Consider the following 19,097-nt stretch of genomic DNA (forward strand, 5'->3'; position numbering starts at 1 on the left):
TAGTGAATTCGATCTTCATGTTTAGAAAACAAGATGAATCGTCGCCGCGCATTGACGATGCATGAAGTTTTTGCTATACTGGAGGAAGAGAGTGATGGTGAAGAAACTTTAGTCTGCGCTTTAGTTATTCAACAGGCATCTAAAGTAAATGTGGTACAGTAATTGTTCGCTAACTGGGTGCTGTTTAACTGGGCTGCTTTTTAACTGAGCGTTCGCTAACTGAGCTATAGCCCAGTTGAAAAGCAAATGAACGTCAAAAATCAGTGTTTGTCATATTGCTGTCAAAATGAGATAGAGTCACATGAATAGTAAATTGAGATTGATTTTTTCAGTTCAATAGATTTTGGTTGTTATCATATATGCGATCCACTAGATATCCATCTACTGATTTCCAGGTTGAATAAATATTTAATGAAAAGAACATGTTTCCAGGCAACGGTTAGTGCGAATAAAGCACAAGCAAGGCCAGCAATTTATTTTTTCTCATTTTCTGTTCATCAATCAGGATTTTTAGTATATTTGTTTAAAACATTTCCAATTTCCGCTGAGAGAGTTTTGCCTAGCCATTACATCCGAGTCCCCCTCGATATTTCACGATATTTGAAATGTCAGCCCAGTTAGCGGGCGACATTCGTTATCTGGGCTAGGCCCTCAGCCCAGTTAGCGAACGAACAGTGTATATATTCTCCCTCCCGTTGATTTTAAGTATTAGAAAACACTTTCCAGCTAGAGCTCAGGATGAAAAGTCAAGAAGATGCAGGCATTGTCACAAACCCACAATAATCATCTGTAAAAAATGTAATGTTCATGTAAATCTCAAATGTTTTGAAGCTCTTGAACCACATAAATAATAAATTTCAATGAAATCAAATGATTCAGGATTCATTGATTTGTTATCACACATTGGCCCACGAACAGTGAAATACTAGGTTGTGGAAAGTCGGAAAATTTTTTCTTCACCATTTTTTTCTTGATGAGAACAATACAAGCCTGTGTTGTGAAAATCGCGTTGGAGAAAAATCAGAATCTAGGTCCGGCCCATAATGGGTTAAGTGATGAACTTGCTTCTATGCTTCTGTTTTTAAATAATAGTCGCCAATTAGGAAGAAGATTAAAATTGCATTGTGAAAATGGAGCTAGGAACGGAGGCCTTTAAAGGGGAAATTAATAAAGCCAGTTACACCAAATTATAAGGTACGTGAGTAGGTTTTGAGATAGATATTATAGATTTTTTTCAATGATCCGCTTTTTTCAACTAATATTGATTCAATCGAATGAAATTAACTGAAATCTACCCAAGGCATAGTTTAAAAGATTGAACTACATGTTGGGTATTTTGAACGTATTACTACTCTTAGTGCTATATACCTTCTATTGAATTAATTTACAACTACTCAAAATTGGCTTCCTGCACGGGACCACACCGTTGAATGAAATCGGCATGCAAATGGGTACTTTTCGTTTTCCGTGCAATTTAGAGTTAAAATAACTTCGTTTGAAGACTTCGCAGCAAACACAACCCTGCAAAACGTCACTCGATAAATGAGTATGAAATTCTGTATTATTGCTTTATTTTTGCTTGAATTTCACATATTTTCATTCGTTATGAAAGTTAGGATATAAGATATACCTATATTATTGACTAGGTGCAAAAAACTTTTTTTGGAGTTTTCATTTAAAATGATATTGTGGTATATTAGGACGTTGTTTTTGGTGCAATCATTTCTTGAGATATACGCGTTTAACACTCCTTACCGTGTTTGTAAGTTTTGAATTGGTTCGCATGAATCATTTGTTTTTGACGCATTAACCATGAAAATTGTTTACAGATGATATGATTCCCCAAGGGATTTGCAAGATGCGTCGGATACCACTTTTGGATAATTTTCTCACTCAAATTGATCCAATTTTGCTTAATGCCGAGCAAGGAGCTATTTTTCAACAAACCTGGAATTCATCATCATTCAAGAAATATTCTGATTGCAAATTCTATGTGCAAGCACCTCCTCATATGGGCCTTTATCTAACTGTTAGCAAGGTGCAATTGCGTAAAAATCGTAATGATAATTGCATTGATACTCTCGTAGTAAAGAAAAGCAATGATAAAAAGCATCAATTTTGCGAAACACCAGATGATGAACCAAAAGTGCTTTATGATAATCGCGGTCGGATGCGAATAACAGTTAACTTAGATGCCAATTTAGCTCTTCCATTGTTAGAAGATACTCTTGAGGTACAAGTTATAGTGACGGTAAAACGAAAGTGCGATGTCGATGGATATTTGCCATGTGAAGAGGACGAAAACGATTCGTGTATTAGCAAATATTTCTTCGGCGATGGCTTTGTCAACTGCCCAAACTGTCTGGACGAAAAGGGTTGCGTTAAGGATAATGAGCAAGTCCAAATTTTCAATCCATCAAATGTATTTTTTAGTGCTATAATTTCTCTGCTGGGTACAATGATAGTATTCGGAGGATGTCTGTGGTGCGTATACAGACATCGTCATTGCATTGCCACCTGCAATAGTAATAATAGCGCGGAAGCTGTACGAAGCAGCCATATCAATAGAAATTCTTTGGACAGTGCCACAGTTGACCAAATTCAGGTAGAGTTACATGCTACTTCACAACCAACGGCCCCACCCGAAGAAGACAAAGATCTTCCGCCAAGCTACGATTCGCTGTTTCCAGTACCTTCTACAGCACGATGAGGTCTAAATTCAAAGATGCCAGATTAACAAACTGATGCGAACTTTCCAATGCTTAACTAAATGTTTTCTTAAAAAAAAAAAAAAATACAGTCACAGAATTTAAGAAAATAGAACGCTTTTGTACAGAATCACTGTTTCTTCAGCCTGCTAATAACTCGGAAGAGTTGAACTGATTGTTATATCATTGTTTTCTAGAAAACATTACTTCGTGAGTTTGAAGTATTTTGTTTTGCAAATGTTTAGGATATTTGGCCGTCATTGTCTTAATTTAAGATCTATGGAGGTACCGCGTAATAAGATCTGCACAAACTTAGAGCATTAGTAAAGAAACTATTTAGGTTATTTAGAAGTGAATATCTATATATTTATTATTCTGATCGTTTTATAATGGAAGAATGTATTATTTTTTAGACTTTTGTACTAAATGCAATAGTCTACGAAAGCCTTTATTTTATTTGAAAAACAGCCAAAATGAAAGAAGTAACCTAGTTGTAAATAGGGACAACGATAGCCTGTGTATATAATGCGACAGTAAACATTTTGAATAAATGCATTTGTGTAATTAACGTGTCTGTGCATCTTTTTCATTGACTCAACAAAACCATGTAAGAAGTTGTATAGAGATAAATTTTCCGAGTTTCCCAAGAAAACTTTTTTTAGAAAATTAAGCATTAAAAATCCAAATTAATTCACCTAGGAGTGACACCCAGCTTTTTTCATTCGAACTTATTGTTTGTTAAAATAGATTTACACGAATTCAATTTCCAGAAAAAATACACCTTGAAAATATTTACTGGATTTATTTCTCACTCTAAATAACAAATTTTTGGTAGCCAACAGTGAAACTATACCGAATATTTTAAACATAACATTCAAACACATATGAACATACATTTACACATGCAAATAACATGAAGTAAACATGTTTCAAATATATGACGTGATTTTTTTTGATCGTGGTATAATCGAAACGTCACTGTTAGTCATATTTAGGTTGTGCTCGATTATATATCATTCTATTAAATATCATTTCAAATTCGATTATTTATAGTAGTATTTTACTTCTATTTCAAATATGACATTCTTTTCACAACTTGTAAACCACTTGTTCGATTATTATAATTCATAAGGTAACCCTTAACTAGTCCGTTCATCTGAAATCAATATTGTTCAAATCGGTTGTGTATTTTTTAAGATAATAAAGTTTCGTGACTGTCACATTTTGATTAATAACATGAAAACTAAAAATCCGATTACAATAAAATTCAAGAGGATTTTATGAGGCAACTAGACCTTTGATTTGAGATTAATGTTCTAAAAATCGATCCAGCCATCTCTGAGAAAATCGGGGGAGGTTGAAAAGTTGCACACACACATACAGAAAATGCTGAACTCTCTGGACCACTTTCATACCTTCAGTTTTGCCAGTGATTGTTATACCTTTCTAGGAGAAAAACAAAAAGATATAAGAGAACTAAAAATAGAAAAAAAATAGAAAGAGATGTAAAGAATGAAAAATGTCAAACAAAAATTAAAAATAAATGAAAATGAAAAAGTTTAAAAAAATAATTAAAAGTAAAATATTTGTGCTAAAGAAATAGCGAAATAAAAGACATTACCGGGAACGTACAATTAGCACAATACCAAATTTAAATATTGTTGAGGACACATATTTTGATCGAAGCAGCTACAGTTTCAAATGGTCTTTGAATTTCGTTTCTTTTCATAACTTTTGAAACACATATAAAATGACTATAACATTTATTACTTGTAAGTTTGAGAGACAACCCGTTCGTATGACACTAGTTATGTTCAAATAAGTCGTGTTATCTTTGAGATAATAGATTTGGGTTGTTTTTATAATTTAATACAGAACGGTTGGAATAAAACACCAATTATAATCAAATGAAATGGGAACCTATAGGGAAGCCAAACTTTTAATTTGACACTAAGATTGTTGAATTTAGCTCAGCCATCTTTGAGAAAACGTGTGAATTTGAAAAGTCATCGGATCTAGTTTCTTTTCACAAGTTTTGAACCACGTGTCTAATCATTATAAAATTCATCAATTAACCTCAGTCGTCGGAATATGTTTGTTTTCATAGCTGGATTTCACATTTTTCAGGCAAAGTAATAGTCCGATTGCAAAAAAAATCAATAGGGTCTTATGGGGCAACTAAAACAATATCGCACGCTTAGCCTTGGGGCTAATAGTGGTCTCGATCAACTAGATTAGTTGAGAGAATTCGTTATCGATATTGTTTTTGGCACATTTTGCATGTGTAGGATAAGTACAACGATACACCGTGCCCCAGTGCTGAGTCAAGAAAATTTCCAGCTCGAAAAGAACCTCGACTCGATCGGGAATCGAACCCGATATCACAACCGTGTGGGAGAGCTAGCCGACCGACATCGCTAAACATAACCACGGGGACCACAAAATGTTATGGGGCAACTATACCTTCCTTATGACACTGATTTTGTGGAAATCGGTCCAGCCATCTCTGTGAGTGAGAATAAACAGTCTCCAGGACACGTTTCCTTAAATAACTTTTGAACCAAAAGTTCAATCTTTATAAAATTATAAAGTCAAGGGTTTTTTTGGTAGCCCGCTCATTTAAATTTTGTTCAAACCGATTGTATAGTTTCTGAGATAATGATATTTCGTGATTTTTACATGTTGATACCTAACCTCTAAATTAAAAATCTGATTAGAATAAAATTCAATGGGGTCTTATGGGGCAACTAAACCTTTCATTTGCAATAAATTTCAGTCCATCCATCTCTGAAAAAATCGAGTGAGATTGTGAGAGCGTTACACACACATACACACACATGTACAGAAAATGCTCAGCTCGTCGAACTGAGTCGAGTGATATGCGACATTCGGCTCTTTGAACAGGGTGGCCACTCATTTTACATTTTCGAGTTCCCGCATTTTTCCCGACTTTTTCCCGCATGATTGCAAGAAATTCCCGATTGTCAAAAACGGTACCTAGGTTATGTTCTATCGACGGTTGAACGTCAATTTTTGAACCTTAAATTGGAAGTAACAGCGCATATCACTTCTACCGAATTTGCTCGGGACATTCTACACAAAAAGTTGATTGGTTACATAAAATGCAACTTTTGCCTTTCCATGGTAGACAGGTTAAATATATTTTTTGCGATTTTCTCAAATTTGCAAATCTTCCATTCAGCAGTCAATAATCGTATTAGCTCTTTTGTGCATTCATTATGTGTGTCTATCTGTCTTCTCAAAATATGATATAAGCATCGTTTTTATTCAACGCATAACAACCTATTAGGGGAATAACAACAAACAAAACAGCACTTCCGTTGTTCAAATCATCAGCAAAAGTCATGGGAAGTTGAGGGTGAACATAAAACTACTTAACCTAAGAGTAAAAAATATTTTGATTGAATTGATTATGCAGGGAACAAAACTTGTGACATGGCTTTGCGTTATTTTTTCTCAAATTAAAGATAATGTTATTTTACGTTCAGGAAAAATACTACGATTTAACTGTATTTCGTTTATAACGCTTTACATAGATTCAAAACTTTTTAGAAGTGAATTCACAACTTTTTCAGCATTTTGATTTGCTAATCCATCAAAGTTGCATCTCTCTGGTCATCTGCCAATATCCTTAACTTGTTTGCATCCAGCGCTCAAAATGGTCAAGCTAATAAAAAAAGGACATTGGGGACTTACATTTCAAAATAAGTGATTTTGAAACCTAAAAAAATAACCTGGAAATCAGAAAAAAGATCTTGAATTATTATTTATCAAATTAAAAGTCTTTTACTGAACGAATATGTCTTGCAGAAACCGTTGAAAAGGAAACAAATTTATTTTTAATTTCTTTTAAACTTTTCAAGAGAAAAAATGTTTCCTGAATTAATAACGACTTTTTTTTAAAGAATTTTAAGTTTTTATTTCTCCATGATCATCAATGTTCCGTTTAAGTTATGCAGTTTTTAAAAAATATAATAATATTTTTGAAAAATCAGCTCTTTGAAATGTTTAATTTAAAATATTTTTGATCCTCAACTACTGCCAACAACTTTGTCGAAAACATCGCACCAATCAAACAGCGCCCAGGTCCGCCACCACACTCCGCCCGCCGCCCGGTGCCCGCCGCCCATCGCACCTCAACCACCTTAATTCATCGATAATCACAACCATCATCATCACTAATATGTGTTCGAAAATCCAGTGAAAATTATTTTATAAAACGATACGTTCTAAGCATACTTCCTTAAAAGAGCATTACTTGCTCACTGGGAGATGCTACTGTAATTGTAATTATTATATGAATAAAATAACGGGTTTTTATGCCTATTGAAGAAGTTACTCGAAAGGAGTTACACTTCAACAGGCTTTTCCCTTAAGAAGAAGAAGAAAAAAAAATCGTTCTGGTTTCGAAAAAAAAATCTTCAGAAATTTTAACTTCTTCCGTGTTCCAAAAATCAACGTTGTAACATTTGGCAACTAAGAATTCAAAAAATAAGCTTTTTGAGATATTCAATCATTTTTTTAAATAGAACTATACCATCTACCGCTTTGCCGGAAACATCACACCAATCAAGCTAATAATTTTGGCTTTTAGAATATTTGAAGTATTTTTGTTTATTGGCCACAGATTTAGCAGCCAACTGTTTAGTGGACGGGGCGATTGCAGGGCTAGCGCTACGATCCTGCAGACACTAACAGTCTCTCTCGAGCCGAGACACGAAACTACGACGACTGACTAGTTAGGCCAGCATCGTACTAAGGCCAGTTGCAGAATAAAAAGCATGTAAAAAGTCGTATGCAGCAACAAGTAAAATAAATAAAATGTTTTCTTGAAAAATCTCGCAAACGATTATGCGGTTTTCTAAGAACATTTCTGATTGTATTTACATCAAAATTGGTTTTTTTTTACAGTCAAATTGTGTAATCTACAGAAAAAAATACAAATTTGAAATATGTACAAAAATTAGTTTTCAAAAAAATTCAAAACAATGTTTGCTCTATTTTGTGGCAAGTTAGTAATGTTTTTTCAATTAACTGCTCCGCATAGCAAGTTTGTCCCAAACCCAAAATTTCACCAGCATTTCTCCATAAACTGGCAACTTCATATCCCCAATTCCTGACCAGTTTTCGACCCCGGTTTCAATTCGCTTTACCATCTTGAGAAATCCCACAGAGTCCATTCAATTTTAATAGATAACACTAGATTTAGACGTTATATGCTATTCTGAGACATTTGGTGTCAACATTCATTTCATTTGAAAAGCAAGACTGATAAAAGTAGTCAGCTGGTCAGCAGGTAAAAAAAAGTAAGTTTAGTGACTTTTGGTTAAAAAATTGACTGCTGAAGAAAAATGTGACTTTTTAGGGACCAACTTGCAGCCCTGCACTTCCAACTTCTCCATCATTTGTAATTGCATCACACACAATACTTTGAAAAAATCTTGGTAACAAAATTCCGATTAAATATAAAAATTCCCGACTTTTTCCCGCATTTTTCCCGATGTAATTCAATTCCCGACTTTTTCCCGCATTTCCGTTTTCCCGATTGAGTGGCCACCCTGTTTGAAGCACTTTCATAGCTCTAGTTTTTTCAGTGATTGCTATACCTTTCTAGGAGAAAGGCGAACATTCTTCAAGAAGAATGATTCCCCATAATGTTATACCTCAGAAAGTCAGAACTTGCAAATTAGCAAAAATGCAACCTTCGAAAGGACTTGCTTCGTAGCCGCAAGGTTACAGAGTCCATTTGATTGTCAAAGGACTTTAATATGGGTTTATTGGAGATGGTCGGGTTTCGGGTTTTCAAGTGTCGGGTTCGGGTTTCAAAATTTTTGAAATTGCCAGGTGCGGGGTCTCGGGTTTGGTGGAAAAAAAAATTTTCGGATTCGGGTTTGAAAATTTCGCGTTTTTCTCTTGACATAATAAGTCCCTCTTAGAATTGACCTGGCCAGAGAGGAGCGCTAGGTGTAGTTTCACTGCAGGGAATTGTAATTAGTAGAGCGCAGTAAACTTGACGGTAAACGGTAAAACTCTCTCACAAGCACGGATATAAATGAAAAAGCGTATCAATTACTTAAAAAGTGATACTGCCAATAATATGAAGTGCAGAGTACAGAAAACACCCGAGCAATATCACAATCTACAAAAATGTCTCTGGTCGCAGTGATGAGACCACACAGGGAAAAAAAAGGACCGATTACTAGAGAACCACCTCCGAGAATGCTGCCGGATGAGACCATCAGAGTTATTATTTGCATAAGAAATATTTTTGTAATCATAATAATGCCATAAGCGTCAACATTGTTTTTGACTGAAATGCTAGAATATCACAAAAAATATTCAATAATGTTATATTTTTTGGTCAACTTCAAAAATAGAGAATAGGAAATATTATTTTTTAATGCTTTAACTCAAAATGCTGTCCGGAAAACTTACTAGAATTAGCTATTATTCCGCTATAATTCCGGGATCCGAAAAAAGCTAGTTTTCAAATCCAGCGACGCCCACAAGTTGATCAATTCTCCGAGCTGTCAAAAAAGTTTTTATGAAACTTGGATTTTTTGGAGAATATTGCACTTCAAAAATCACTGCAAGTATAAAATAGCGTTTTTACAGGTGGCGTGTTTACTATTTCCGAGTTTTGTGCTGTTGAAAATTTGAAGTTGACCACGTGGTGGCTCGAAGTCGACCATTTGTGGTTTCAACACAATTTCACCCTAATCAATACTTCAAAATCTATACGAGGTATGCTTAAACATACCGTTTACTTTTAGGGTGAAACTATTATTGGAGTTGTCGACTAGCGACATTCGATTTTACTCTCATATCGTACATTATACTTAACGTCGGAAGTAGTGCGCTGTATAGCGCATCTGATTTGCTATACAGCGCATTACTTCCGACGTTAGATATAATGTACGGTATGAGAGAAAAATCGAATGTCGCTAGTCGAAAACTCCAGTTTTCAACTTAATGCATGATTTATTCACTAGGTCTTCGTTACATCAATATTGACCAGAAGGAAATTGACTTTACGGTCAACACTGGTAACATTGAAGTAGGGATTTTATATGTAACAGTTATATTTTGTATTCCATTGCGTTACTTTGTTTATAAGTTGAAAGTTACATTTGTTGTTATAAAAATACTCAGCTGTAAACTGTGTATCTTCCATTTACTCACCAATAGAGGTAAGTATTTTGACGGCTGGGTATTCGTATACTAGGTAGATATGAAGACCAATAATGAATTTTCGAATACAATACAATATTTTACAAACAATTTCAATATTGCGTATTTATTTTAGAGAAAAATAACTTGTTGCATTCATGTTACAAAGCTGTAACATTTTGTAATTTCAAATAGCAGTCTTCACCTCTGCAGGTTCTAATAAGTGAATAGTGACGACACGAAGAGGGTTCTAACGTTAATTTTGACAAATATGTGCGACGCATAGACATTCAGATACTCAGTGATCAAGCGGTTTGGGTTTGTGGGAGACATTTTTGGCTAAGTTAACGACTGCGTTAGCTTGCTCAAAATTTATCGAAATCGCTAAATCAAAAGTTAGCGTGACCAATTAGCGAATTTGGCGACCAGCGCTAATATTAACAACACGTTAATTTTATTAATAAAATATGAAAAGGCCTTATTATTGCCCAAACTATTCACGTCTTGACATTTATTTTAAATATTTCTAAAAAAAGTGAAACCACTTCTGCTGTTTATCTCCGGATGCATCTATGACTTAATAGCAAAGCTGAGTAATCGTGCATTAGCAGTTAAGTTTATTTCTATACATATTCTTATTGTCTCCCCTCCTTATTTTTCAACTCAGTTTTAATTGCGCAAAGAGAACTAGTGCATCGACGGCATCGCCAGAGACAAGATACGCAAAACAGTCGATGTCAACTCGTCGCGCTTAGGTGTTTTTGTCATGAAATATTAATAACCGCGTTCCCTTTGTAGTTGAACTGCGTTGTACTGGTTTTGCTAAGTTCTTTCTCATTTGAAATGTTCTAACGAACGATCGTGCCTCGCGCATTATTGTAGTTTGAGAAGTTTGCTGAATGTCTCCGTGAATTTCAAAAAAATTTAACAGTTCGTCGTCGGTCAGAAGTCGAGAGAGTCTAGTCCGTAAATTGTTGAGAAAATATGTGTTCATTCTGATGATAGCAGTTTTGTTGATGAATTCAATGAAATCTCAGGAGTGGCATATTTTACTTACGCCTGAAGTGATTTTTGTACTCCGGAAGTGTAGGAAAATATAGTTTGATTTTGTCTGCTGATGCAAAACAGTGATCATCTTACTAGAATGTATAGAGTATTTCGTATAGCAGTGTTATTGCTGATAACTATGACTGGTAAGTTCGACGAGTGGCAACAAACTAAAGATTCTTCTGAATTGTTATGCAGAATGGTATATTCCTTTTTTATCAAATTTATAATAAACTGTTCAATTTCGTGAAGAAAATCAGCCGGGAAAACATACACGACCGGGTCTCGTACTTCAGCTCAATTCGATTAGGGGCCATCCACATACCACGTGGACAGATTTTAAACGATTTTGACCCCCCCCCCCCCCCCCGTGGACAACTGTTCATATAAATTCTAAAAATTGAAAGATTGGGAAGCTAGTAGGTATATCAGTATTCTCAGTTGCTTAATGATTTCTAAAATTTTTGAACCATATAATATTTAGATGGTGACAGATGCACACATCTATCATTAGAATAATAAACAATATAATAAAAAATTGGGAATAGCTCAAAATAATTTTTGGTTTTTTTAAATTGATTTCTATGAAGCCTGCTTCACAATAATTGAGGAAATTTCTATAAGGAAATAAACAACAATACAGAAACAGTTTTAGTGGTTAGTTTTTCACTGCGAAGCGAGTACATCGTTTCAATGATTTTACGAATGGCTGGTCGATTACTCATAAACCTGGCAACATCCATTGCTCATTTTTTCAAATTAGGCTAAATGTCTTAAATGTGTTCCGAATTAGGCTTTCTCTTTAAGATAGGTATATAAATAGAAAGATTTGTATGATTTACATTGTTCTTTAGATCGCTGATTTCGAGTCGGGAATTTTGTAATTATTGGTTCATTCACTAAGATTTATTCAGAGATTTTAAAGTTTGTTTTTTTATAGAAGCTTCAAAATCATTTTTGGAGTAAGATTCATATAATAAATTAGTTCTAAATGACTCAAAGCTGTCCACGTAGTATGTGGATGGCACCTAAGTTACTGGGCAAATGACCTGGTTCTGTCAAGATTTGAACCTTCGACTAAGCGTTGGTAACTAAGAAACCATTTAATTACGTTGTTTGGTTTTAACTGTCAAGTTCGGTGCTCTGTCAACAAATTTACTATATCTACATTTTCATACTATATTTAGGTTAATACCTATATCTACATTTTCAAATCCTTCGGATGTAGTTTTCGCGCCAACAAATAAAAAATGCTAATACTCCATCAAGTTAAAACACAACCGCAGGCAACGACATCGCGTGCTATAATGATTGTGCTTAGCATGACTATGAAATTTGCTTTGGATTTGTTACCTACGCGATGTTATAGTTGGAGTTTCAAATGTGTCAAATTTATGATTTTGTACGCGCTACTTTCACTGCACCGGTTTACATTGCACGTTATTCTTAATGAATACTAACATAGTCTATAAATCAGAAAAGTTAAATTCAGAAAACTCATTCGCCGATCAAGTTTAATCGTAGCTCAAACAGCAGGTTGAACAGGTATTAGGTCAGATAAGCCGTGATTACTCTATTGGAGTGTGCTGGTTGCATGTGTGTATGATCGTTAGTTTACTTGTAGTATGTGTCGTTTACTTGCAGTGTGTGTGGAGAAATAACAAGAGAACTAGAATCATTCTGTCATCGGCCAATGGCAATTCTAAATGATGATAAATTGAACAAATTTGCCGGTGTCACACTATTGTAAAACATCAGAGCGCCTCAAAATCATAAAACTGAAAAATTTGATATTTTTTCCTGCTCGCTCGACACGGCAACTTTCAATTTTCCAATTTTTATAACCAACATTTTCAAAAATTATCTTACTAATCGAGCTCTACAGATTGCCTACCAGAATTCAAAATCTGATTGATTTCCAGTCAGAGCACGTGTGCCTCAAGATTCAGTATTGGGCCCAGTTCTGTACAACATATTTACTTCAGATCTTCCTGATTTACCTCCAGGATGCACAAAGTCATTGTTCTGCGATGACACAAGCATTTCCGTAAAAGGAAAAAGTCTTCGTGTCATATGCTGTCGATTGCAGAAAAGTTTAGATATTCTGTCTTCCTACTTGCAAAAGTGGAAAATCTCTCCCAATGCTTCTAAAACTCAATTGATAATTTTTCCTCATAAGACTAGGGCTTCTTTACTCAAGCCAAACAATAGTCACGTTGTCAAGATGAATGGAGTTATTTTAAGTTAGTCTGACAAGGTTAAGTACTTGGGACCTAAAAGCAAAGCAAAGCCTTGGTATACATTCGGATTCGGAACTCGACCTTCAGTTTATTTATACACAGACTTCGCAGCCAACTGGTCAGTGTACAGGACAATTGCGGGGCTAGCGCTACGATTCTACTGACACTAACAGTCTCTCCCGAGCCAAGACTCGAACTCACGACGACTGGCTTGTTAGGCCAGCGTCGTACCTCGAGACCGTCTGGGAGACATTTGAGACGTATTTACGATAAAAAACTTATTTTCAAAAAGCACATTGAGAGAATGCAAGTAAAGTGCATCAAAAATACGAGGTGTTTAACCCTTCTCATTAACAGGAATTCTGAACTTTGTTTTAAGAATAAACTTTTGATCTACAAACATGTTTTTGGACCAGCAATGCTTTATGCTGTACCGATCTGGTCAAGTTGTTGTTCAACAAGGAAGAAAACGATTCAAAGGTTTTAGAAACATATCTGTAAATGATTTTGAAACGCTCTCCTTGGTTTGCCTATATAGACTTAGGCGACGTCCTTTCAGTACGTCACGCAAATATTGATTAAATTTTACTCCCCCTTCCCCACCCCCCTTTTCACATTTCGTCACACATTTACGACACTCCCAGGAGAAGTACGTCACGTCACAGCAACTCCCCTCCCCTATTAAAATAAATTAAACCGTGTTCCAAGAAAAACTAACAAAAAACGGAAAATAACATCTTCGGATATGTTTCAGTAGCCTTAGATATGTCAATGGACGCTTCTTTCATATCCATGTAATTTGTATGCATCAAATCGAGCTCGTTAGACCGTTGTTGCAACGAACAACGTTGTTGTTACGAATTTTTCTGGAAACAGATTTTTTTCATTTTTTCGGTACAGATTCTGTATTATACAGTTTTTCTGACGAGCATCTAAACGGCGATGCAGTAAAGCGCGAGAACGGTATGGCAACTGATCTTGGTGCACGAGCAGAAGACATCAGGATTCCAGCCCCCGATCTCCTGGAGGTGGAGGAGGAGATTGACCGGCTGAATAACATTAAAGCTTCTGGAGTGAACCAACTTCCCAGCGAGCTATTGAAATACGGCGGAGAAGCACTGGCTAGAGCCGGGCACTGGATCATTGTCAAGGTTTGGGAAGAAGAACGAGTGCCGGAGGAGTGGATGGAGGGTATTGTGTGCCCCATCTATAAAAAGGGCGACAAGCTGGAGTGCTGCAAACTATCGAGCAATCACTCTGCTGAACGCCGCCTACAAAGTACTCTCCCAAATACTCTGCCGTCGACTATCACCTTTTGCGAAGCAGTTCGTGGGACACTACCAGGCGGGATTCATGGGTGCCCGCGCCACCACAGATCAGATATTCGCGGATCGGCAGGTTATGCAGAAATGCCGCGAATATAACGTGCCCACACATCATTTGTTCATAGATTTTAAATCGGCGTACGACACAATCGATCGGGACCAGCTATGGCAAATTATGCGCGACTGCGGATTTCAAAGCGACGATGGATCGAGTGATGTATGTCTTGAGCCACTTCGAAACCCCAAGAGGTCTAAGGCAAGGTGATGGTCTCTCGTGCCTACTGTTTAACATTGCCCTGGAAGGTATCATTAGAAGAGCGGGGATTAACACGAGTGGCACGATATTCCAAAAGTCGGTTCAACCGTTTGGTTTTGTCGACGATATCGACATTGTGGCTCGGACATTTGTGAAGATGGTGGATACGTACAACGGACTAAAGGCTGAAGCCAAACGGATTAAACTGGTCACCAATGCATCGAAGACGAAGTACATGAAAGGAAAAGGTTCACGAGAAGACAGTGCTAACCTCCCACCTCGAGTTCAAGTTGGTGGTGATGAAATCGTGGTGGTCGACGAGTTCGTGTATCTGGGCTCACAGGTAACTCCCGCAACGATACCAGCAGAGAAATTCAACAGCGCATTTTGGCAGGAAATCGTGCATACTTTGGTCTCTGGAGGACGCTCCGATCGAGTAGAATTCGTCGCCGCATCAAGTTAACCATCTACAAGACGCTGATCAGACCGGTAGTCCTCTACGGGCATGAGACATGGACTATGCTTGTTGAGGACCAACGCGCCCTTGCGGTCTTCGGGCGGAAGGTGTTACGTACCATCTTCGGTGGACTGAAGATGAAAAACCGAGTGTGGAGAAGGCGAATGAACCAAGAAATGCAGGAACTGCTTGGGGAACCGTCTATCGTCCACTCCGCTAAGATAGGCAGGTTGCGGTGGGCTGGGCATGTTGTAAGGATGTCAGACGACAGCCCGGTAAAGATGGTTCTTGAAACCAATCCGTCAGGGGCGAGACGGAGAGGTGCACAGCGGGCAAGGTGGATCGATCAGGTGGGAGACAACCTGCTGACCCTACGCAGACTGCATAGCTGGCGAACTGCAGCCATGGACCGAGTGGAATGGAGACGACTCTTACGTACAGCAAAGGCCACACCACGGCTTGGGACTGTTTGGTAAGTATTCATTGTGATTCATGATCATGCAATAGATTCAAATCAAGTTTCAATAGATGCGAAGAAATGATATCCTTTTGCAGTGCTTTAAAGTGATTAAATTGAGTTTCAATTCTATCTGCAATGTTTTGGCGAGTGGCAGAAAAGTTTCTACTACTTCACAATGAAATGATTTTGAGGTACTAAGAAACGCCATTGGTGTATCGCAAGAGTGATAACAACAGTTTTGTTCATTTTTTGCCATGGCAGATTGCCATTCGCATATGACTTAAGATGATTCTCATCCTGTTGTTATTTCTGTAGCATTTTCTTCAACAGCTAGTACATATAAGGGCGCTCAGCCACAAGAGCAATTTTCTTCACACTACTACGGCGTACCTTACCGTCTTAGGAATGGAAACGAAGTTGAGATTTCTGTTTGTTATTTACGTTATTTCTTATACCAGACTATGGAGAGAAACTGTTAGAGAAGAAGTAGCTTCGTAGACGACAGAATGAGAAAGAGAAACGAAACATTTGTTTGTCGTTTTCAATAGCTGTACTGGCACTGAAATTATCGAATCTAATTAGGTTTTATCAATATAAATAAATAATAATACCAAATTTCTCAAACATAAAAATGTGCTCAACGGAGAAACCAAAAGCGTTTGAATTTGTTTTTTAATTTGATTTGAACTGTTGCCGGGAAAATAAATTGATTACTCTTCAAGTAAAATTATTTTGGGGATTATTGCCTTGTTTCGTTGAGAAATGCAATATCAGTCGTTTAAAAAAATTCTATAAGAACACCGAATCACGCTTTATTGATATTCTTACATTTATTTTCTGTAGGATCTTTGTTACTGTTCCTTTGTGATCTATTCGTGAGACCGACAACAACCTAAAAGAAACATTTGTCAAACTGAGTTGGTTGGTTTGTCGAACTTGATTATCAATAGCTAGTTTTTGTTGTCGGTAGATGAATGTTTGTGCAACCAAATTCTAGCTTCCACATTCATTGTCACGCCATAATGTGAAATGGAAGTAGCTTTGTTATTCTAAATAAAATGTGAATAATACCTGTCATAAATAATATCATAATAAAAGAATGACGCTGCCACGATTGTGGAGATCACCAAAATATATTGAAAACGTTTCATTGTACACATATAGATTAGTTGTTTGGTTAAGGGATTATATATAAGATAAAAAAGATGAAAAAACTGGTCGTGCTGAAGTGCTTTTGAACGCAAATTCGCAAAATTTTGTTGATTCATGTGGTCTAAATTCGATTTTAGATAACAATAGGTTGTAAATGCAAATGTATAGTTCTGTTAGTTTTCACCAATTAACCTTTGGTTTTTACGTACATGAAAATATATGCACGTAATAGATTGTAACAGAACGTTACATTTGTAAACTTAAACTATAAACGAGAGTATATAAATATAACCTCCTAATGTTGTTTAATCAGATAAGCAAATCAATCCAATTGCGTCTAAGTTATTTAACCTGTGTCTGATTTGTGGGCGTAACAGCTATGATTGTCATATCGAAGTTAATCATCACGCCGAAAGTTACCGGCTTATCAACACAGACGGTCTTATCTTGCTAAAATATCAATGAAGAGTATTTTCTTATCGATTTTAAAGCAAAGCTAATTTCTTGTAGATTCTATGCAGTTATGGCTGAAGTTTTTTTTATCCATTTCGATTTCAGTTTTTGACACAAATGGCTCGGTAACGAATCAGAACAATCAATTGTACCAAATAATTTTTGTGGAGGAATCCAATGAGAAATTGGGGACAAGTTCAAATGCTACGAGCGCCTTTGCGAAGCTGGATGTTCCGGAATCATCTACTGTTTATTATCTTGTAGCAACAGGTAAAGTGAATTCAGTGAGTATGTAAATAAATTGTGTTTCTATTCGACGCTACGTTCACAGAAAGCATTCACGACGAGAAAACAACTCACAAATCTAGCCTACGGGAATCTAGTGCTGTAACACCGACTATGGATGTAATTACTGTCATCTGGTATGGGGCCACATTAATTGCACTAATATCTTTTTTTGTGGTGATGGCCTGCGCGGATACAAGCAAGTGCTTCTCTGCTAAGCCACCTGATGTGGAAACAGCAGTACCACCAACTCCGGCACCTTCGTATAGATTGTTTGCACCGCCCAGTTACGAGTCCGTCATTCAAAAGACTTCCAGTAGCATTTTCATCATACCAATTGATACAGGAGGCAATGATCAAACAAGTATTCATTCGACAGAACATCTTGTGAACAACCACGGTGACGTCGAGAACCAGGTCACTGTCAGTAGTGAAAGAACTAATACGTAGTTATTAACAATCTGCAGAGATCAAATTAGGAGAAGAGTGTTATGTTCGAAATATTATATAGTGATGACTAAGTAATCTCATTGATAAACGTGATGACGTTTTATATGTTCACCATTGTGGTTAATTAGGAGAGATATTAACCTTATATATCACATTGTGTGTTTGGTTCAGCACAATGATTAGGCGGTTTGCGATAATTTGCACGATGTCTGCTCATCGCCGGAAGTGGATATTATCATTAGATTATTTATGCCAGACATAGCTGCTAGACGTTTTAAAGTTATCTTCAGTCGATAATGAACGATAATTTACTTTGCCGTTATTTATGAGCTGATTAGTAAATCAGGAGCCAATGCATAGTCGTATAGATAACACATCACTTGATTATATATAAATATATACAAAAGTAACTAATTTATACTTTTAGTAATGAGTTTATAAATGAGAAATATGTAGAATTAAAAAATCTAGTGAATAAATTAACACATTGTATTTTTCAAGCTTTCGATTTGGACATCCGATCCAATATTTTTACCTTATTTACTACATTTCCATTCCAGAGTGTTAGTAGAGTTTAAATATAATAAAAAAACAGGAGGGTTGTGTGCAAAGGCACGATCGCAAGGTTGAAGTAGAATACTTTTACAAGTAAGATAACCCGGCCGCTTGCGTGTCAGTCATTTTTTCTAGTAAATAAACGTTGACTAATCAGATCGATAAGAGAGCTTCGTAGCCGCAAGGTTACAGAGTCCGCTTTGATAAGCGAGTGGTCGTGGGTTCGAATCTTAGTAGAATCAGGCCATTTGGTTGTCAACGGACTTTAACATGGGTTCATTCTCAGGCTCTCTACTACATACCCTTCCTTCAAGCTGAATTCTATAGTACCCTTGCTGAATTTCATCCTAACAAAAAAAAAGTCTCTCTTATAATAAAACTGTTTTGAGTAACGTATAATAGTTCTCTTCAGGGAATTGTAATTATGACGCGGTCTTTGCTGGAGGAACGAGGTTTCGATAAGACTCCTTCCTCTTGACAAAAATATAAGTCCTACTTATAATAAACCTGACCAGAGG

General features: G+C 36.5%; 2 protein-coding genes across 2 annotated transcripts; both read left to right on the plus strand.

The window, feature by feature from the left end:
- The first annotated feature begins 1,535 nt into the window (after positions 1 to 1,535).
- Positions 1,536 to 3,276, plus strand: LOC129725797 (uncharacterized). The gene is made up of 2 exons (XM_055682022.1): positions 1,536 to 1,762; positions 1,830 to 3,276. Exons 1-2 carry the CDS (start codon positions 1,681 to 1,683, stop codon positions 2,708 to 2,710), a joined length of 963 nt encoding a protein of 320 aa, XP_055537997.1. The 5' UTR covers positions 1,536 to 1,680; the 3' UTR covers positions 2,711 to 3,276.
- A 7,310-nt stretch (positions 3,277 to 10,586) lies between these two features.
- On the plus strand, positions 10,587 to 18,593 carry LOC129725799 (uncharacterized). The gene is made up of 3 exons (XM_055682024.1): positions 10,587 to 11,092; positions 17,395 to 17,559; positions 17,621 to 18,593. Exons 1-3 carry the CDS (start codon positions 11,017 to 11,019, stop codon positions 18,022 to 18,024), a joined length of 645 nt encoding a protein of 214 aa, XP_055537999.1. The 5' UTR covers positions 10,587 to 11,016; the 3' UTR covers positions 18,025 to 18,593.
- Positions 18,594 to 19,097: the final 504 nt, after the last annotated feature.

Source organism: Wyeomyia smithii, chromosome 2 (genome assembly GCF_029784165.1).
Source record: "Wyeomyia smithii strain HCP4-BCI-WySm-NY-G18 chromosome 2, ASM2978416v1, whole genome shotgun sequence".
NCBI lineage: Eukaryota > Metazoa > Arthropoda > Insecta > Diptera > Culicidae > Wyeomyia > Wyeomyia smithii.